This window comes from Amphiura filiformis, chromosome 20, assembly GCF_039555335.1.
Source record: "Amphiura filiformis chromosome 20, Afil_fr2py, whole genome shotgun sequence".
In the NCBI taxonomy this organism is placed as follows: domain Eukaryota; kingdom Metazoa; phylum Echinodermata; class Ophiuroidea; order Amphilepidida; family Amphiuridae; genus Amphiura; species Amphiura filiformis.
In genome coordinates, this window is record NC_092647.1 from 21,207,676 (window position 1) to 21,231,562 (window position 23,887).

The 23,887-nt window shown below is 36.0% G+C and overlaps 1 protein-coding gene across 1 annotated transcript in view; it reads right to left on the minus strand.

Annotated features, from left to right (window-relative positions):
- LOC140141855 (NADPH oxidase 5-like) overlaps positions 1-17,611 on the minus strand; it is a 201,293-nt gene extending 183,682 nt beyond the window's left edge. Inside the window, 1 exon segment of the mRNA XM_072163726.1 lies at positions 17,369-17,611. Coding sequence (XP_072019827.1) covers positions 17,369-17,487 — 119 coding nt within the window. The 5' untranslated portion in view covers positions 17,488-17,611.
- Between the last annotated feature and the right edge of the window lie 6,276 nt (positions 17,612-23,887).

The following is a 23,887-nucleotide window of genomic DNA, read 5'->3' on the forward strand; positions in this document are numbered from 1 at the left end:
GTTCTCTGACACGCTTGAACAAGATATAGTGATATTCACCTTTGACTTTTTTTTTCAAAAAATTTACTAGTTCTTATCATCTTTATTACCATTTATTACACGAAGTATATAATATCGTTATTGACCATTATGTTTGTTATAATAGTATACTTATCGTGCTTATTGGTTGTTATCCGTCGGAATGACTACATTTTTGGATATTGCGCGTAATATCCACCAGGAATAAATCCTGTTTTATCTGGGTAATTCAGAGATGCTCTGACGCAGACAGATTCTATCTTACAGATTAAAATCCTTTGAGCACTACCTGCCGATCTAACATTGCCTCTAATAGGTCAATTACATGATATCTTCAATTTAATAACCAATCAGAATGGAGCTTTGCAAATAATTCACCCCAATTTTTGTGTGGTTAAATTATTCTAACAATGTTGCTGATTGGTCCAATTGATAATGAAAACTTCTTTTTGGCCTATGGGCAGATATTTTTCATGGGGTTAATCATGTTATAAAACGGGATGGTATTGCGTTTCAATGGCGGCAATTATTTTTCTGAACGAGGTAACAGCTTAGGGGTAAAATGTCAAATAAAATAAAACATCTCTATGGATTATGGCCGATTCAGCAAATCAATCTGAGAACTGTCTCAGAAAGAGGGGCATGTATGATTAATTATCTAACCACAACACACGTAGGATCCAATGCTGATACCCCATAATTCGTTTATAACATTTTTGTAGCCCGGTGGGGTTAATAAAGTCCATTTCATGGTCTTAATCAAACTTAATGTCGTATATGGAAAAGGCTTATTGGTTAACAATTGGATATCAGGTAGAACACTTTGGATGTTTGTGTCTGAATGTTCACTTTTGTCATGCCAAACTTATCCTTAAAACGCAATTTTGTCGCATTTTAATAACCTGTATTTTTAGCTTTAAATACTTTTCTCTTATTGGAATCCGGTAGAGACTATTGACTTTATTTTTCACAATGTATGCTGGGTAAAGCAAACCGACTTCTTATCATTAATATCCTAATGTGACCAAGCGAATCTGTTATTTTTTTACACATTAGATCTGTGTAAAATGTATCCATGGTCGGCCCATCATTAATTATGAAAGAAGAATAGCAATTATTAGAGAAAAGAAAAGGCTATGCACAATAATCAAGTAACAACTTTGCTCTTTACTATAGCCCTTGGGTCGAGAGTTAATAGAAATGGGATATTCTTATCATATGGTTCAATACAAAGGCTATAATAACTGTTGATAAAGGTGAAAAGGCCTTGCTCAGGTTTAACATGACTGACGAAGATGCAGTAATAAAGTAATGTACTAAATTACTTTAAATTACTTTAAATTACTTTAACAATCAATTTATTCTCAATTAATAATGTCAGTTATTCCGAACTTCATAAAGCCTGTGAAAATCATTTCCTAAACCATTTCTCTGCTGATTCACATTACAATTTTAGAAAACTGTTACATTACATTATTACAACAGCATTACAAGTGCTGTCAGCAGTCGCAGACCAATGAGTGTTATTTCCTAAAACCTTTTTATATACTTCTGATGCAGATTTCAAGTAATGTAACAAACATAAAAGACTTCGCCAAGGTATTTTCTCTGCTTCACATCCAATGCCTTCCCTAATCCACTTCTCTGCTGCTGTTATATAACAAGCGGGTCTACATGGTAAAAGTGTTAACACATACCACCAGATCACGATGTGTCTCAGACGCCCAAGATCGGCTTAAGATACATCCTCGTCCACACATAACTATTTCTTTGCTGAACGCACATAGCAAACTTAATGCATGCTGCCCATAGACTCCACAGTTTGAGATATTTTCTCAAAATGTCAAGAGCTATCTTAAGAACCACTGAACCAATACTAGGCGTGTTTGTACTCATTTCAATGCATTTTTCATGCTGATTCAGAATATAGTCATGAAAATTTACAATGTGGACATTTTTGAATTGAAAAAAAATTGAAACTTGTCGTCTGCAGTCAACCCCCGCGTAGAGAAAGTTAACATATGAAAAACAAAGAAATAAACAACAACAGGCAGTAGAAGTAGATTTTTGTAAGGAGTATTTTAAACAGTGGCGTCTTGATTGAATTCAGCTAATAAGTATTCTGTACTTGTTAGCCACTATAATGGTATAGAGTAAGGTATGTAAATACCAAATAGTTCATTCTCCTCCGCCATTAAACTTGTTTTGTGCATGTTTCAACCTACATTATGTCACCCCTGCTTACGTGATTTTACTCTGTCAGTTAGTGATACCTGTACGTTTCATTAAATATCTCACATCATTGAAAAAACGAGAATTCACGCATCAAGCACGTCACAAATTAAGATAATTAGTATTAATTACCAAAAAACGTGCAAAATAGATCGAAATGGTCACAATTGGAAACAAATCAATAGGAGCTACGGGAATTATTGAAAACTTCAAAGTAGCATAAGAGTATTCAAATTAGGCAGAGAATTATTACAATTGCCTAATATTACGCAATATCGAGCGGGTTTGACCTTACTGAAAGTACCTCGTTGATCACGCAATTGGACACATACAAGAGCATTAATTCGGAATTGTGATCAATTTGACTTTATGACACAGATAACGCTGAATTAACAGATTAATGGAATAACCCATATTTGCCTCTGATATCTACCATAGATAACAAAATCGAACAGATACTGAAGCATAAAAAGAATGGCATGGCAGGAGCTGTAGTTTGCCAGTTTTAGCCATTTAGCTGAAATCTGCAGTCTCCTTTATAATAATTATAATAATAAGCGCAACGCCTAGACGTTGATTCACAAGCCACAACACACTTTTTACTGACCACTACCTACGGCACACGTCATTCATAAACCATCAAACGACGACTCAGGGACTTTGCTGCTTAGAAGCGCACACCCTAGACATTCCACAACAGACCATCGCAGCCAGGATCAACTACCCTAGCATTAAGTTCCTTGTCCAGGGGAATTTTAAGCTAACTAAATTTTTACACCAGAGCGTACGATATCACCGCCAGGGTTCGAACCAGTAACCTCTCCCAGCATTGATATCATAGAATCTTATAGGAAGTACATTGATCTTATCGAAAATGACTCAAGGAAGACAATGGTTGCATTTAAATTGCAATAGGTCTTACGGTTCTTAAGTTAAGGCCCGTAATATATCAAAACGAATGTATTTGGCATTTGCCCCTCCCAAGAAAAATCATGAACATGTACATGGCGCGGTAATGACACTGACCCTTTATATCAAGTCTTGGTATCTCCTTTGTCATGTTTATAAAACCTATCCATTCCTATTGTGTGTCAGCTTTGTTTGTTTCAATATTTGAGACAGCTAGGTCATGCTCCCTACCTATCCGCTCGGGAGATTCTTTATTGGGTTTTGGATAGATTTTTATCAATACTGAAATAATGATTTCGTCACCTATTGCATATTATAATGTGTTGACTGATTTGATAAAATGTTGCACTTGACCATATAAAACACGTGTGTATCTTCATAAGAAATATATTGTTCAGAGAGGAGGGAGAAATTTAGTGTCCTTAGGGGTAGGGGCCCGGGGTAGGGCTAGGGGTCTTTACACTCTGGGAGTCGTACAAATGATTTGGATGTGGGGGTGATCGCGCAATATATGTGTCTAATCAAAGCAACCGTCATATGATTCTCTGCACTGGTTTTGGTCAATGTGCGTAGATACAAAAGTGGGTCCTGATCGCAATACAATTATTGAGGACCCTAAGGCACCCATATCCATGTCAAACAACATGAGACATAGTTAGCAATGTCGGTAAGGGACCGTTCAATATTTACGCCAGGGTGGAGACGGAGTTTTAAGGGGTGAATCCGAATTTGTGTCTATAGTGGGAATCTGACATTTTTACTTGAACCATATGAGGGTTGAATGTTACGGTAATTTTAAATGGAGAAAAAGGGGGAAACAAGGTGAAAATCCAAATATTTTGAGCGGGCGGGGGGGCGAGATATTTGGTCGATTCTTTTGGGTCAAAACTCCCACTCCCCCTGGCGCGCGTAAATATTGAACGATCCCTCTGCAGGAAAACTAGACTACAAATGTGACATGCTACCACGAACTGAGCGTAAAGTCGCAAGTTGGTAGTTTCGAGACATCCTGGCTGCTGAGTTCATGTTCTTAGTTTGCCGCGCACCTGTTCAAGCCGATAGTATGTCTGTATGTCTTTTGTGAATGGAGGCACAATGGGCCATTCACGAAGGACATACTGCTGGTTTGTACAAGTGCGCGGCAAATAAAGAGCATCAACTCAGCAGCCAGGATGTCTTGAAACTACAAATTGCGACTCTTTTCTCATTTCGTCGTAGCAGGTCACAAATGTAGAGTGTAAAGACAATCTTCATCAACAGACAGTTTCTCGCTTACAGGCTGAAATGACTCAGGATTTCTTTCAATATAATCACACAAGTAAACATGGCTAATGGTGGCATATAATACTCGACGACAATTCCATAACATTAAAAGGGTAGTACAAGTCAATTTGAATAATTATGAATATATTAAAATGCTAATGACGCCCGGAAGGAAAGGAAATCTGTTCAAGGGTTACGTTTGTTTTTAGGGCTCTTTTAAATGCATACTTTATCGTTCATCGTCGTTGTAAGTGTGCGATGTGATTCAATTTTTAAATAACAGTGTTTAAAATAAACGTCTGGCTACCAAGTATACCATATAGTCAGGTGGCAGAGCAAGTTTTCTGGCAATCTTTTCTAACATTTTGCGAATAATGTGAAAATGTTTGGTATTTGCTGGGATACTCACACCTCATTTACCTTAAGAACCACCAATTTATTTGATTGATGTATTATTATCAAATTATGTATCATTTAGCCACATGGGTCAAAGAAGAAAATCAGGTGGTAGATATTATTCCAAGTAAAAAGACAAGTATCTGCAATGTGATTTAGTTGTAATTACTCACATTTTACGTCACGGAGATAACACCATTTTGCAATCATATGTAAAATATCGATGGAAATTTGGCTGTTACGGTTAAAATCCATGCACCCCTATGGAAGACATGACAGTAATCTTCCACATAGGGAGTGTGAGTGTACGCATATTAGTAAAACTGAAACTGCAACTGAATTTTAAATGGGGTTACATGTGTGACTCCATTTGAAATCTACACCCCTATGGGGAGATTAATGTCATGCTTCAATAGGGGGTGTATGGTTTTCAACTACAATAGCACAATCTCCTCTCTGAATTCTGTTTATTTTCACTGTCCTTACAACATCACCAGTTCCAATTAATTAATCAATTGTGTTAGAGCTGCAAAAAGATACTCCGAATCTCCGATCCTTTCTTATGACCCTTAGATGTCCTACATTCCCATATTCTGTGAACGAAACTTCACGTGTGCCTCCGTCGCCCTTTGATTTCCCATTGTCCTATTGAGTCTATTGAAACATGAACTGTGCCAAGCAAGTACAGAAAGATGATTGTTGGACACGAGGAGGTAAAAAAAGAGCACACCGTATATATTCCAGGCCCGTAGCCAGGGGGAGGGGGGTTCGAGGGGTTCGATCGATTCAGTCCTTTGCGTCCTTTGTGCCTTAAACTGTTAAAGATGATTACCAAATGACTTTACCTAAGCTTTTTTAGTACGTGCATTTTTTAAGGTAGAAATTAAAATGCCGTTTTGAAAGTTAATATACAATTATTGTTTGTTGGCCATTTTACTTATACCTCGTAATTCCATTTTTATAATGAGATGAGAGTTAAGGTTGTTAGATGATGCCTGCGGTTCTCTTACCACGCTTAGGGGATGACTCTGACAATTCTGAAGGAAGGGATGAAAAGGTACTGTTTTGAGTTTGTTTACTCATGCCACGTGTTGTGTTTTAGCTGTTGCAAAAGCTTACAAAGTACTAGTATTTAGACATTGCATTTATAACTCGTTAGTTGATCTTGTTTTATATTATAATTTTTTATTATATATTTTTATTATAATTGTAATTATATTATAAGTATGTCAATACCAGAACGCATTATCATCAGGAACCTCCATTAAAATACGTACTGCAGCGCATTTTAGTCACAGATGCGACCAAGATATCAGGCGGTAAATATTATCCCAAAAATATCTGCTGTTTTATATATTTGTATAGAGATTGCAAGTTTTCTGTGGGAGGAGAGTGGTTCCAAATCGTACTATATCAACACACAGCTTCTGCTATGTTATTCATTTAGAGAAACTGCAATTTAGCTTTAGAGGGCAACTATCCTGACACTTTGACACGCTTTTTGCAATCATAGGAAAAATATCGACGGAATCTCTTCTCTGAATTCTGTTTATTTTCACTGTCCTAACAACATCACCAGTTCCAATTAATTAATCCATTGTGTAAGAGATGCAAAAAGATACTCAGGTCCTTTCTTGTGACCCTTAGATGTCCTACATTCGCATATTCTGTGAACGAAACTTCACGTGTGCCTCCGTCGCCCTTTGAATGATTTCCCATTGTCCTATTGAGTCTATTGAAACATGAACTGTGCCAAGCAAGTGCAGAAAGATTATTGTTGGAAACCAGGAGGTGAAAAAGAGCACACTGCATACATTCAGTCCTTTGCGTCCTTTGTGCCTTAAACTGTTAAAGATGATTACCAAATGACTTTGCCTAAGCTTTTTAGTACACGCATTTTAAAGGTAGAAATTAAGTTTGAAAGTTGATATACAATAATATTGTTTGTTGACCATTTTACTTATACCACGTAGTTCAATTTCTATAATGAGATTATAGTTTAGGTTGTAAGATGATACCTGCGGTTCTCTTACCACGCTTAGGGTGACTCTGACAATTCTGAAGGAAGGGATTAAAAGGTATTGTTTTCAGTTGAGTTTGTCTGCTCAGACCACGTGTTATGTTTTAGTTGTTACAAAGTACTAGTATTTAGAAATTACATTTATAACTCATTAGTTGATCTTGTTTTATATTATATGGCAGCATAACAGAAGTATGTCAATGCCAGAACGCATTCTCATCAGAAACCTCTATTGAAATACGTACTGCGGCGCGTTTTAGTCACAGATGGGGCAAAGACAACAAATGGTAGATATCATTCTAAGTAGTGCTATCTTATTTACTTGTCGACGCTGCACATTTTCTGTGGAGGAGAATGATTGAAATTCGTACTATGTCAAAACAATGTATCTAATGATATTTATTTCACTTGCGAGGGCAACTATCCTGATACTTTGACACCCTTTTACAATCATAGGAAAATATCGATGGAATCTCCTCTCTGAACTCTGTTTATTTTCTCTGTCCTAACAACATCAGTTCCAATTAATTAATCTATTGTGTCAGACCGTCAAAAGATATTATGATCTTTTCTTGTGACCCTTAGATCTTCCGGGCCTTAGATGTACTACATTCCCATATTCTGTGAACGGGTCGAAACTTCATGTGTTCCTCCGTCGCCCTTTGAATGGTTTCCCATTGTCCTTTTGAGTCTATTGAAACATGAACTGCCAAGCAAGTGCAGAGAAGATGATTGTTGGAAACGGGGAAGTATAAAAAGAGGATACTACGTGTACATGAATTATAGTAGTTTTTGCGTCATTTGTGCCTTAAAGATAATTACGAAAACGACTTTGTCCCTGGTTTCTTAGTACAACGTTCGGTTTAAAGGTAGGAATAAAAAAGTCAGTTTGTTAGCAAATATACAATTAATATTTCTCAGCCATTTTAGTGATATCAAGTACTTCGACTTTTATAATGAGATCATAGTTTAGGTTGTAAGATGATGTCTGCGGTTCTCTTCCCACGATTTGGAATGACCCTAAAAATTCTGATGGAAGGGAACAAAAAGGTACTGTATACTGTTTTCACAACACGCGTTTTGTTTCAGCTGGGTGGTAAACTGTATTTAGAAATTACTTTACAACGCGTGAGTAGATATTATTTTATAAGTTTCTCTTTGGTCCAAATATTTTTCTCTAACATACAGTGACATTTCAGCGAAATACTTGTTAAATGAACAAAATTATTTAGCAATACTAACAGAAGTGTGTCAACGGCAAAAAGCAGTTTCTTCGCGAATCTCCGTTGAAATATTATACCAATGCATGGCATTGTAACATTTATTTGCCTGAAACTCTCGACATTGATTGCACAGTATTCATTTCCATTTCTTAGGGTTCAGATCATAACCGCAAGTTCAAGTTGAAGTTCATCTATTCTGAATCAATCCTTACACAAATGAAACATTGAAAAACACGGAAATTGAACCAACAAGTCACCTGTATCACTACCGCTGGTATAAAAGACGTATTATTTGAGATAAACCAACCACCCTTTGGCTTTGTAAAGGTTGATTGATTAATATTGCGCATTGATGAAAGAAAGGTACATTGCATTAACAGTGGGATGATAAGAGTCATTTTTCCAGTTATAGCCATTGAACTAAAATTGCAATTTACTTCTTAATATTAATACATTGACTTATAGAAACATTAGTAAATGAAGCCAATATTCGCATAATGTATTTCCATAGGTATGTCTTGCGGTTCTTGATTTAAGCTGATGATATATTAAAACGAAAGTTTTGGACGATTGCACACGGGGCAGTAGATGACACCCTTTATATCAAGTCTTTGAATCTCCTTTATAGAACCTATATAGCATTCCTCTTGCGTCTCAGCTTTATTTGTCTCAATATTTGAGACAAAGCTTATTACAAATGGAGTACAAAAGTTATTATTGTTGTGTATGAAACTAATAATAAATGCAAATCCCTTGTTGCTCAAGAGATTGGACACAATAATACATTTGTGCTGAATTTTGATGCGTCCAGCATCTCAGCGCGTTATTGAGTCCAATTCCTCTCTCAACAAGTCATACGCATAGTTAACCTACATCCATGATTCACTTTAGTAGTAGACTGATTTAAAAACATGAATTCCCATGTCAAAATCCTGTTACTGCTATGTAATCTATTAAGAAATAGTGTGTTTTTACTTAAAGGTGCGCGAACAGGTCGACCTACTCATTCCCAATTTTTCCTCATCAAACTCAAAGAGCTCACATTATTCTGATTACGATCATTGTCCTAGTAAATTAACGCCCATGCATGTTTCGTTTAGCATGTTAAGATGGTGTGCACAGTACTATTACACAATTGTCAATGCTCATATCAAAATAGCTGGAGAAATACAACTTACAATTTGGGAACAGATTGCTTACAATTTGGGAACAGATTGCTTCAATGGTAGGTCTCAATGTAAGATAGAAAACTGAATATATCTGGCCATCGACCTTTAAGAAGACAGAAAAATTATACGTCATAACTGCGTTTAAGAGAAAATATTGAAAAGCACCTATTCATTATTATGCAGTCACCCATCTTCCTTGAATTACATTATATGACATAATCGACATTTATACGCTACTATGAGGTATAACACCAATAAGCATATAGTAATATGCATTTACAGCCCTTTACCATACCACGGTATCCCTTATCATAATGTGCCTCATACACCTGTTTCTGATGCCCAAAGTATCAAAGTGAACAAAATCATCGACTTTTCACAGATTTGAAAACCCAACACTTCAATACGAATTTGACACTTACGGGAGTCTATTACAAATTCAATTTCCATGATTCTGATATCGATATTACGATGTGTATACTGCGGACATTGTTGATCTGATTTGTGTCAGGTTTAAATTACACGATTTGATAGAAAATTTAAAATATGTGTATTAATTGGATTGTAAAATTATTACACATGGGGTCATTCCGAATTTGTAATATATTATCAAAAACAGCATTTTGAAAGTATTTGACGACGGAAAAAGATATTTAACGACGGACACGTTTACAATATATCACAAAATAGACAATTTTGCTGCACAGTAGTCTTATGTTATTCCGCCTTTGTATTCAAATGTATAAAAAGACCATCCGCTATATATAGGGTGCACAACTTATAAGTTCCCCCTATATATTTGTTTAAATAAATCGAAAACTATTTGACAAAATGCAAACCTGTAAAATGAAATGGGTAGCCGTATTTGTTTTACACATGTGGACCAAATGTTAGCGTCACACGTCATTGCGATCAGTCACAATGGTTCATTATGTTAAAAAAGGAGACCGTTTTAAACAGTGTTAAAAGTTGCATCTGAGTCCATAGGACTTAATTCTCAAACAATACAGTAGGCCAGGGATATTTATGTGTTTGTAAAAGAAAACTGAATCTTTGGTATTCTTCTTCTTCTTCTTGAAAAGCAAAGCAGGTGTTTTATTCTTTTCTTTTTAATGATAAATGTCTGAGATGGAAGGGATATGTACTGCAGTGAGAATAGACCACATCGCCAGTAGTTCATCACATGTGAAAAGTCACATTTTAATAATGCCGCGTTTGTCCGAATTTCTTCGCGGTAAAGCAATAGGTTTGCTGGATAAAAATGTACCGGTGAAAGAAATTGCTCGTCGTATGGGAGTTGCGCCTAATGCAATTCGAAAACCTTATCAATGAAAAGACAACACTGCAAGAGCTAACCCGAGCAATCCAACATGTATGGAACAACATGGACCAGCAACGGGTCCGGAATTTAATAAACAGCATGCGGCGACGTTGCAATGCACTTGTCAACAGTGCAGGAGGACACATCCCCTGCTAAACATTACAAACACATGAACAGGCCTAACATACTGTATTGTTTGACAATTGACTCCTATGGACTCAGGTGCAACTTTTAAAACTCCCTCTTTTTTTACATAATGGACCATTGTGGCCAAACGCAATGATGTGTGACACTACAAATTGGCCCAGATTTGTAAAACAAATGAGGTTACTCATAACTTTTTACAATTTTACATTTCGTTAAATAATTTTCGATTTATTTTAAAAAGCATTAGGGGGAACTTATAAGTTGTGCACTGTAGGCCTATAGAAGGTCACTTCGAGACTTACTGTGTACAAGCTGTTATGACAGCGCGGAGGTGGTCACGTGCGTATTTATAAAAGCGCATTTATAAATATAACAAGTACACTGATTACAGAATCAAGATTTTGACCAAAAATCAAGAAATTGACTAATAATTATTATAATATCGGGCCATTCCAGATGTAATCCATGTACCTCCTATGGAATACACGACCCTAATCTCCAACACAATTGGTGTATATTTCAAATTGAATCACCGATTCACTAGCTCCATTTGAAATTCACACTCCCTGCGATGAAAGTCGTGTCTTTCATAGGGCATGTATGGATTTCAACTGGAATATCACATATCACAAGAGAAGTATTACCATTTCACCTTTACTGTGATCACGAGAGTGTATGCTTTATTATTTTAAACATTGGTACATTAAATATTTTATGTAGTCCTGTAAGTGGTTCGTCAAAACAGATCGATATCCTTTAATGTAATAGCCTACCTCTCTATTATTCTACATGTTCTAATAACTAATTAACTACATGTTATAGATCGAGGGTTATATACTGTACAAACCAATTTACTTCACAATAATATAGAGGATATATGGTACAACGAAGCAACTGAATTTGTGTATGAATTATCTTTCCAACCAACAAGGTGGTAAGAGAGGTCTCTAGATCGATTCCATAACCATTCATACCTATCACACGTTTTATTGTATATATTATCATGCAAATTTTCCCGTGGTACCTTATGGAGGACAGGATTTTATTTAAATGAGGATGACTCTGTCATGAGTGACGTCGTATTGCATACCAAATTCTGCACTAATTAGAAAGCGAAAAAGTCGATTTTTAGATTTTCGCCAATTAAGAATTCAATTAACCCATTAAACCAACCAGAATAGGACGGATATGTCTGATAATGATATGTTCAAGTAATGATACAATTTTACGCTAAAAAGATCACTTAATTATTTCACCGCAAACCGAACACAGTTGAAAACAAAATCAAAATGGTCAACGATATGTCCAGTTCAGATTAATTTCACGCTATAGAAGATCAACTAATTATTGGATTCAAACGTCGATCGAAACTAATTAGAAGTAAATTAGATGCTCAACTAAGTAGAAGAGTATCTCTGTCAATGACAATGGAATGAATACGGTGATTTAAAATCAATGATGTTGATGATCACCATCTACATAGGCCTAGATGTATACCAAAAACCAATTAAAAAAAAGAGAACTTAATAGATACCCATTTTGGCGTCTTGGGTGTCTAATTGAATACTGTAGTTTGATTTCAGATTTTCTTGATTGAATTGACAATATACTGTTTTTTGTCAACAAGTCAGGTTGATTAAAACTAATTGCATTAATTTATTTTAAAAGGATCTATTTCGGAGACATGATTCTTCGTGGCATTGTTCTTATTTTGTCCATACGTTGAGCAAAAAGAAAAGAAGAAGAATATTAATAACAGTATGAACGATTTTCAAGAATTTTCAAATTTCTTCTTTAACATGGTTTTGAAAACCAAGTATGAGTGACCATTTTGTATGTAAAATCAAATAAAAATTATACCTTTTTCTTTTCAAATCCAATGATTGCTTCTCGATTTTATAGGTTTATTTCCTTTATATGTATAAATTGATGGTCTCATCTTTGATATTATTGTAAAATGGGATCATGTTCATAGCAGCAACTAACATTCAATGAATATCAAGGGTGAGCGTCAAAAGGCCCTAATTGCATTTTTGGCCAAAATGAGATTTTGGTTCCCAAATAATTCTTACAACACTGGGTACTTTATAATTGTAGAGCCATAATGAAGCTATATCCACAGAAACTGTTATCAGCAAAATGTAAAGCCCTGAGTATAGGCCTATCGCTAAATGCATGGAGGCCAGTACAAAAACACTTGTATCATTTAATGCCGTTTTGTACTTTAAGGGCCTTTTGGCTCTGACTCTCTTATGCATGTCTTTATAAAAACTCAGATATTGTTCCAATCATATGTAGTTTTGCCGGATCCTGGTGCGAAATTGATTACGGATCTTATTAACATAATGCAATATTGTGAAGAGACAATCCCGAAGACAACGGAAAAACAGAAAGAAGAAGACGAAAAGAAAAAGAGGAAGGAAGAAAAAAACGAATAAAAGAAAAAGGAAGAAAACTAAGAAGAAAAAAGCTAGTCGTCCATAGAATGTCACATTGTACTTACTGATTAGGGATTATTCCTTCGAATTTTGAGCTTTAGATCGATCTGAGAAGAAAATTGGTCCAGACTCGGCTCATTTGGTAAAGTTAAACAGCGAACGACATTTAAATCCACAACACCATGAATTTGAAAAAAAAAGTTAACAGTTACGTGTTGATGCCTACTCGAATTACTGCACCTCTCTGCATCAAGACAATGACCCAGTTAACGACTCCGCACCTCTCTGCATCAGGAAAATGACCCAGTTAAGGACTCCGCACCTCTCTGCATCAGGAAAATGACCCAGTTAAACGACTCCGTTCCTCTGCTTGTGGAATGCTATCTGTTGTTTTGTCGTTTTATGTAAGGTTGATTTACCATTTCACGCGTATACATTGATGAAGAATTTTGATATGGGTAATCTACATTCTAAGTAGCTATATGTTATATAATAATGGGCTCTCATTAATTGATTACATAAACATGATAAAGGTCTATAAACCCACACACTTCTTCAAGCCATGCCAATAATACAACCTATATTAATGATAAATTAGAGCCAGCATAGTTTTACTAAAATTTACTCATGTAAAGTTTTCTGGTTCAAACCATTTATTTATTTTACAATCCCAAATTTCCAGGAATTTCGAAATCGTCAAAAATTACCTATTCATAATAAGGAATTTCAATAAGAACGACAATCGTGATAATCAGATGGTTTTACTTTTCGAAACTAATGACGAGATATGTTAGCATCTGTTACAGTCCAACGACCCTCCAAAGGACGGACTACCCTCGTGTTACTTTTTCCCCAAATGTACCATGGAAAGAGCTGGTAAGAATACCGAGTTTAATCAACCGATGTAACCATGATACACACTTGATATTACTATAAAGCAATCGCAGAGAATTGAACCCATGACCTATGAATAAAAAGACTAGTTCCATAACCACTGTACCACGGGCTCTCTCTATTTTTGCTGTGCTCATTAGTGAAAAACCAGAAACCGCATAACTGGAGCAAAATCTTGGTCAAATGTTTCTAAATTTGGATAATTTTAAATGTGTTCTAGTCTGGGCTTTGACCTATTATACACTGATCATAAGACACTGTTCGCATATCCTGAAGTCGTCTATGCCAGGTTTATTTTAGCGGTGTAATTACACAAATGCACAACGACCGATATTAATTGAAAAGTTTCATAAAATAGACCGTTTTTTCCATGCTGAAAGAAACATATATCGACAATACTTGGCCTACGCATTTTTGTTATATATACATGGTGCATATCAATAACAGAGCTCTGTATTGAGCATGATTAATCGAAGTACCCGCGGACAAATGCACCTCTTTATTAAAGCATATTTTCTTCTATGTACAAAAAACGCATTCCCAGCTAAAAACAGTTTGTGATTTATATTACGAAAACGGAAACTAACTACATGTCCTTCGTGTTGTTTTCCTTGTCCATCAATCAACTTAAGTTTCAACCGATTATAAGCTACAGGCGTACAAAAGTAAGTGCAAAAGTAAGTAACGTTTTAAGATTAATTTGAAGAAACTGGAAGGACAGTAGAAATATCTTGTAAACATGGTATATTTATATAATTGCCTCAGCACATACGCCATTAACTCCCTCCACGCGGGTGTCGACTGCAGACGACAAGTTTTAATATATTTTTTTTTATTTCAAAAATTTCAGAATTGTAATTTTTTATGACCATACTTGGAATCAGCATGAAAAATGCATTAAAATGAGTACAAACAAGCCTAGTATTGGTTAAATGGTTCTTAACATAGCTGTTGATATTTTCAGAAAATATCTCAAAAATTGGCCTTTTTAATGTTGAATCCTATATGGCTAGCACGCAGAACATAAATCGCTATATACCTGGACCGCCGAACTAAAAACGATGTATCTACCAACATGTTAAGGTCCGTTCATACTACCACCGCATTTGCGATGCGTTGCTTTGCGATGCGGTGCGTTGTCGCACCGCATCTACTGCATTGCGATATCGCAATAAAGTTAAATACATTTTAACCTGGAAATGCGACGAGTTGCGTTGAGTTGCGGCAAAAGTAATCGATATATCGGCATCGCAAAGCAACGCATCGCAAATGCGGTGGTAGTATGAACGAACCTTTACAAAGTAGATACTGTCTTTTTACTTGTGGGACAGAATGGTGTTATGGAATCAATTTACTCACAAAGTCAAAATGCTGTGTCGTAAATACAATAATATTAATAGTATACGTTACACTATGATTTGCGCGCCAAATCTTTTGAATAAAGGTCCGTTCATACTACCACCGCATTTGCGATGCGTTGCTTTGCGATGCCGATATATCGATTACTTTTTGCCGCAACTCAACGCAACTCGTCGCATTTCCAAGTTAAAATGTATTTAACTTCATTGCGATATCGCAATGCAGTAGTTTGCAGTACCATGCAGTGCGGCAACGCAACGCATCGCAAAGCAACGCATCGCAAATGCGGTGGTAGTATGAACGAACCTTTAGTCTCCCTTCAATGCAAAAGGCAGTATTTGCTAGCACTAAGCAAAGCGGATACTGTTTTTACTTGGGCTATTCCCAGGCTATTCCAGTTTGAATACATACACCCCCTATGGAAGACATAACTTTATTCTCTTACACAGGGGAGTTACGTCACCCATTTATCATGCACTGTTATTCACATTCCCTGTGTGGGGTCATATCTTCCATGCATAGGGTGTGTGGATTTCAACCGGAATAGCCCATTCCTGTTTACATTTTGAGTAAAGAAGGAAAGAAAGAAAGCCACAAATGAAAATACAATCATTATGTCAATATATTAGTAGGAATATCACGGTAAAGAAGTATTTAGGTTAGTTAGGCTTTGATTGATCAATATGTGTATTGTTAGTGCGTCTTTCTATAATTGGTAAACCAATGCCGCTGGACACGCGAATACCTTAATGTAAGTCCTAGTAGTATATTGTTTGGAGTACGTATACTGTATTTGTAGTACATTCCGATTAATCAAGATTGTTTTCTTGTTTTCTTGTTTTCTTATTTTGTCATTTATTTTCTTATAATTTTTTTTAAAAAGCGTGTTAGCAAGTTACAAACAGGTAAGGAATGGGTTAACTTGAAATAACTTACTGTAAATGCTTTACCAAAAAATTAAACGTTATCGTATTCGTATATATCTTGTTACTAAACGGTAAAATTGCTCTTAAGCACTTTAAACGCTCGTAAAAGCTATCTATATCAGATCAGATAGAAGATAGAGATATCACAAATGAAGCAAAATACTTTTAAAGAAGTCACATGAAGTTGTTACTGTCAAATTTGTCTTTACCTAAGCTTTTGATGAGAATATTTGTTGTTTTTGTTATTTTTAAACTGATCATTTATCTTCTAATGTCTAAAGAGCGCTTGTAAGCGAATCTTAGTGTATGTCAATCAAGACAAATCAATTCGTTGTACAAAGCAGTAGTGCTATGCTTATAATCACACATGGAAACAGCGATTCCAGCCCAACAATAATTCACTTTAAGTTAGTTAAGTGCCACAATTTATGTATATAAAAGTAAAAGTAAAATTATAAAAAGATTTTGCAAATTACCAATAGGATGCATTCAAAATATTGTGATACCGATCATGACTTTGCTATTAAAAGGACGACACGATGGTTCAAATCTGGTAAAAGCTTATGAGCGGTGTACATGATGTATGAAAAAGAAAGAACAGTACAGCATACTTATAAAATAGTTTGATTGTTTGATTTTACAACACTCTTAAGGGGCGAGTGAGAGCACGAACACTCTAAATTTCAAGGATTTAAAATAAATCCTAAAGTATTGTGATTAGGGACCAAGTATTAGATTTAAAATGAAATCTTACAAATTTAAAATGAAATCTTACAGATTTAAAATTAAATCTTACAGATTTAAAATTAAATCTTACAGATTTAAAATTAAATCTTACAGATTTAAAATTAAATCTTTAAAAATTCAAATTCAAATCTATAAGATTAATTTTAAATCTAAAATTGATTGGTCCCTAATTGCAATCCTTCAGGATTTACTTTAAATCCTTGTAATTTAGAGTGAAACGAACTTCAAGCCATCACATTGACTTGACACAAAAGTTGCTTTAAATAAACAAATCACACACATTAATCGTAAGTCAATTGGTCATACCTTTTTGATCCAGTACCCTTGCTGTTTCGATTCTTTTTGAAGTCATTGCCCATGTTACCGCTCACTTCTTTTTTAACACAAGCAGAGTGCCCAGTATATCCTTCTTTATTGCGACTCATTGTGACAATGTTTATCTGCGGCGTCTGAATTAAAACTTCAAGCGATATGTAGCGGCTGTTAGCTTCACTGTAAACCCAAAACTGGTTCGCTTATCTATTAATGTACGCGCGCGCTTTAATTAATCCGAACTTTAAAAAAATTCTTTCCGACGACATTTCTCTCTGTATGCAATGTTCACTTGTGTGGTGGTGTTTTTTTTAACGCAAAAGTTGCTCTCGCTTCGCGTTATAATTATGTCCGTGTGCAGCTGGATATCCATATAACATCTTCACTATTGTATGTTAAAACCATTTGATTCCATTAAAACTCTCAGCCATTATATGACCTATGCAAAATGACCATATCACTTAAGTCCAATTTGATTCCATCTCAAATATGACATCATAGTCATAATCTCCCCTTAGTAAATAATTATTGTGAAATGCCCGACACTGAATCAAGGCCCTCTATATATTTCAACTATCCTTTACAACTTGTGCGAATCACGCAAAAAACATTATTCCATCCAAGTCTGCATGTGAAAGTCGTTGCTAAAAATAAAAAGGCAATTCTTGCGCGGTATCCGTGTGAATCCAACTACTATATGTTTCAATGCTAAGTCATACAAAAGTGAATGCTCAACGCGTAATGCACATTACCACCGATTCGGAATCTCACTACCACCGTGGGTTGTGTCATTAAGTCATCTAATGAACAAATCGATGGTCCAATTTACCCTCTTTCTCCTCTGCTTTTATTTTGTCTTCTTTGCTTATCTTTGACTTGACCCGTAGGTTGAGGTTTATCTTTTTCGCTTATGACTCCACAGCCTAAGGTAGATAAATGTTGATAAGTTGTTTCTTCATTCCAGTTGGGTGCTTACATTGGGGTAGGTTTGATTTGATACGAGTTAGTCAGCTACAATCGGATACATCAAACGGACAGCGGGGCAGTCACTCAGCGACTCCAGTGGCTATGTATCTCCGTATTACTGACCAGAGCCAATTACTTGCTAAGTAACAAGGCCTCCTTTTTAAGAACCGCAGTAACAACACTATAGACAACGTAAGGACTCATTATGACGTGTTTTTCATGCAGTTATCACCCGTGATTTAAAAGAGTCATCCGAGGGATTTCCCGCCCAAGAGAGTAAAGCATGTCAGTATTTGAAACGGGTACAAGGCATTATACGTCTTGACAGCAACTGCTAATAGTATTGTTTCAGTGGAGATTTTTACAAATACGGTATGTGACATGATCAAGGGGAATGAGTCGGATGTTGCTAATATTGTTTTTGAGACTAGATATTGGCAAAACAGTGCTCAAATTCTTTTGTTTTATATTGTTTTCAGCCATTGATAAATTGTTCATAACTTGGTAACCAGACACCCGATTTGATGGTGTTTGATTCAAAATGTAGCATTTGTAAACTGTCAAAAATGATGTAAAAAACTTCCAATTGAAAATTGCCGACATGTGACTCATTCCCCTTGATCAGGTCACATATTTGAAAGTAAAATAAATTGAACATGTTTTTATTCTTTAAAACTTGTGAAATGTTACTATTCAGATCACCCGAAAGATTGAATGCCACTCTTACTTTGTGAGAGTAGATAATGAGTATGAAAGCGTCAAATATTGATGTACTTATATTGCTATTTTAAGGTACCGTTTACAATGATTTTACAATGTATTATTAAGCACCATCATATAATTCGAGGGTTCAGAACCAGAAAACCTTAACTCACAATGAAATACATTGCGAGTTAAGGTTGGTCTTAACACTGGAATTATGGAAACTTTTGGGTCTCATAACTGTTAAATTGTTTGTATAAAGTTTATAAAAGTATACATATTTCTATTGTCAATTGTTTTTATTTCTTTTAAAAACTAGCTATAAATATTGAAGACACCTCTTTAAATTTTATTGAATTAAGACCAAAATAGTTACAAAATGCTTAATTTTGAAATTAAAGTTGATCAAAATTAAAAAAAAAATTACATCTAGTCTTATCTTTAAAAATTAATAATTTATTTTTACTCGAAAATATTTGGGTAAAAGAACCCCGTTTTTTGGATTTTCTTCAAAACTGAGCATTTTTGCCCAAATTTGACCTCACAGATGGATTTGTCAAGTCTTTGCTATTTTAAATATGCAAACACGTATTGTATAATCAGTCTACAAAAACGCTTGCCTCTCAAATATGTGACCTGCTACCACAAAATGAGCGTAAAGTCGCAAATTGGTAGTTTCGAGACGCCCTGGCTACTGCGTTGGTGTGGTGTTCTTTGTTTTATATGCACCTGTTCAAGCCAGTAGTGTGATCGTATGTCCTTTGTGAATGAGGCCATATAGACGAATCCAACGAGCCAAGTCATGGTCAGGATTTGGTCGGACATCTTTGGGTAGCCGCTAGCACCAACCTGGTGTTTGGAGCGTCCAATTGTGCAAATAAAAGCCGCCTAACACCTAGAGAAGATGCAAGGACGAGGAGGGTTAATAGAATAATAGCTAATAATGTATATAATGGAGATAATTCCGCAGGTAATCCCGTCGCATCTATTCATACATAGTCCTTTTGTTCGCAAGTACATCAATGCATAGATACCGCGTGTAGTTAATCTCATTATTTTGTCACTTCAACAGCGAATAGACCATGTAGAAGCTTGTAAACTTTAATCATTCTTTTGTCTACCTGTGTTTTCGCGGAAGGTGTAAAACGGGTGATAGAATGCAGTTTAAAATTTCCGCCAAGGCCGAATCATTTCACATTTTGGGTGCATTGTAGCCGACGGCTACCCAACTAAAGGCTGCTAGTCAGGTGTAGGAATGCGTGGATTTGGATTACTCTATAGGTTATTCACGAAGGATATACTACTGACTTGAACAGGTGCACGGCAAACAAATAATATCAACTCAGTCAGGGTGTCTCGAAGCTACCAACTTGCGACTTTACACTCATTTCGTGGTAGCAGGTATCATATAAAGGTGGTATCTTTTTGTTTTTACTTATTTCTATTTTACTGCTTTAAGTAGTAGAGTACATGCACTACCCAAATAGCAATGCTGAACTTTGAACAACCAGGATCGGGACCGCCATGGGTAACACCTTACTCTGACTGTGATAGGTTTGATTCTCTCTACACGGTCCAAGCGGCTTAATATCCCCTCCGAAGGACTGAATACTTCCATGAGTCAATTACCCTGAAGTTACCACCGTCGAGACTCGAGAATTGAACACGGGACCTAATGCAAGCCAATGCCCTAACCACTAATTCACAGTTTATTACTGATCCGAGTTCTTCTTTAGCATGTTTAGAGACTGCCATCAAAGAACGGTGCAGCAATAAAATGATCTTTTTGATTTATATGTGACATTTACTTACCATGTGATGCTCAGGTGGCTGTTCAACATGAAATATCTTTTTCCCAATACATATTTATCATGCGCCGTATCCATAATTAAGCAATGAGGATATTGAACCTCCTTAGATGGTGTAAATTGTATCTCAATACACGGCGAAGAAGATTTTAATGTTGAGCATCAATTTTTGGTCAAGCACCTTAAAACCACATTATAACATTTCCATAAAAACAGATTAGTATTTCTTATTTCATAAAATGTTAGCTTTTACTGTCAGATATGTCCCCTTTTAATTTTGAGCCGAACAATGGAGGTAAAGCAAAGAACATTGGAATTTACTACTAGCGCTGATGTCACTTATGATATCCGTGTTTCTCAATCGCCTCGGTCGTGCAACGGCACGGTCCTTTGAAGTGTGTATGATCGTCCCGCACGCCATGTATGTACTGTGTTATGAACATCGCGTACGTGTTCGACTGTTTCCATTGTCTGCATAATAAATCTCGGATTTTGACAAAGCTACAGCACCTAAAGTCTTGATTTTTGCAGGGCATGTTAATTTAATAAGGTACATTACACTCATGTAAAAAACAGAATTTTGAAAAATATTGAGGGCGTCCTCCATTGGAAGTACCTGCTACCATGGCTACCATAAAATGAACGTAAAGTCGCAAGTTGGTAGTTTTGAGACGCCCTAGCTACTGCGTTGGTGTTCTTATAGGTATAAAGGAACGCGTTTAGCTCATTTAGTTAAGTTCCAGGTGCACGTCCTATAACACAATGCATAAACTTTCTTTATCTGTGTCAATAAGAGAATATTGATTTCAACGGAGTATTTAGCTGTATGGAAAAAATATTTATAATACAGGGTGTTGACACTGTGTATCGTATGTTCTATGTGAATGAGGGACACAATGGGTTATTCACGAAGGACATACCACAGACTTGTACAGGTGCGCGGAAACTCAGGCAGCGAGGGTGTCACGAAACTATCACGCTCACTTTACGCTCATTTCGTGATAGCAGGTCACAATAATGGCTTTAACATGATTTGATGCGCAAAGTTGTGACATATTTTATGGTTCCATAAAAATAAAATAAAATTCCCCCGGTTCCATTATCTTGCCAGCATGCTATTCTTGGCTACCATGCGTTGTTCGTCCAGAGACTTACATGTACTCTCCTTTCATTAATCTGAAAAAGATGTTGGTCACTTAGGCCTCAAAATTTTTTTTTTGATTGGTGCAACCTGACCGACCCTAAAAATAGACCCGACCCTAGACTTTTTTTCCTATTTTTGCAAAAAAAAAATAATAAAAAAATTTAAAAAAATCAAAATAAATTAAAAAAAGTTCCAATGCCTTTATCGAACGCAATTTACAGCTTATAAAAAGTAAAAAAATAAATAAAAAATTACGACATATATACCTACCCTAATTTTTCTTTTATGTTACGCCAATCAAACAAATTATTTTTGAGGCCTTATTGTACATTGGTTGTTCAGCTATTTTCTTAATTCCTTAATGTCCCGATTAATGTACCAGAATTAGCGTTCCCCTGAGCTAATACATGGTCAATACCAAGATTGTTTGATGCGTTTATATTAGACTAGTCCTTTGAGTATTGCAATTGTTTTGAAGCCTCATATTTTCACCATCTTCATCACGTTCTTCCGAAATGGTTAACATATTTTATGTTGGCATTTCGACAGCTACAAGTATGACTGTAGACTATGCCATAGTCGCATTTTATTAAAAATATGTTATTATTAGTCATGATGAACCCATTTCGTTGAACTCAAAATCATACTGATGTTTATTAAAATTAAAGTATTCAATAGTAAAATGGTCATAAAGAATTAAGAATATCAGATGATTAGTGACAATAAAAGTAATTGAATGCAACATTATCTTGCATAATTATAATGGCTCACTTTAATACTGAACAATTCTGATTTTGGAATCTACCAGTTTATTGATAGCGAACCACGAAAATCCGACTATGGACTTTGAATTTTAAGCAGAACTTTGCCCCGGGACTTTGCTCTCTAAAACACACTGTCAAGCATACTTGTTTATCAGTCCATTAACCACAAGTACTAAGCATGGTATAGTATAAGACGCGCTAGATGTTTGATGAGAGATTAACTTTCGCGTCAACACAAAAGCGCCGCAAATACCACAGATAGCTGTGTACGGTGTAGGTAATGGTAATGGCGCGGGCCCGGAAGATTTAAACCATAGCGAGATATGGGCGACCAATCACAAGGCAGATCCATTTAAAGATGCATTACATCATGGCCAATTTTAGTTAGGCCAGAAATTGGCCTATAAACTCTCCCTAGAGTCCCGTGTTAAAAATATTAACCGCAAGGCAAAGTCAGCAGTCCACTTGGGAAGCTAACAAACAGAGGGAGTGCGGTGACTGAAAAGATCAGATACAGATGTGAAAATCTACCAGTTGCACACAAATCAATATAAATCAGAGTTTTATGCTTAAATGTAATAGCCAGAGTATGCAAAATGGGCAAGTGGACTACGGAGAAGTCTAGTGAGACTGCTGTACTTTGATTGATTTTTCGACGGTTTTAGAACAATTTTTGGTTCTTTAGACTTTAGAGAACCTCTAAGGGGTTTCCTGAGAAGATAACTTTAGATCCTTTTTAGAACCTTTATTTGTTAGAGTATGCAGTGTGCGTATGTATCGTAGTTTGCTCAGGACACGTGCATTATAAACCGCCCACCACATTTCATATAGTACAAGAAAGCCATTGAAAAGTGTAGCGGTTCATTCAAGCATATCAATAGATCAGTCCCTCGCCTTTGTTGATAAACAATGATTTCAAGTGGTCTATACTTAGTTTCGCCTCTAGTTTGGTAGTGACGTAAGCACGTTTTTCGCTGGTCGCAGTATCGAATCGTTCGTCAACCAAATAACACAGAGCAAATACACATACGTACATGTACAAGGGCGGTTTGTCGACACGCTTGTGGTGTAAGCTCGTAAAAAAACACTGATGTCACTGCCAAACTAGAGGTGAAAGAAGTGTAATTCG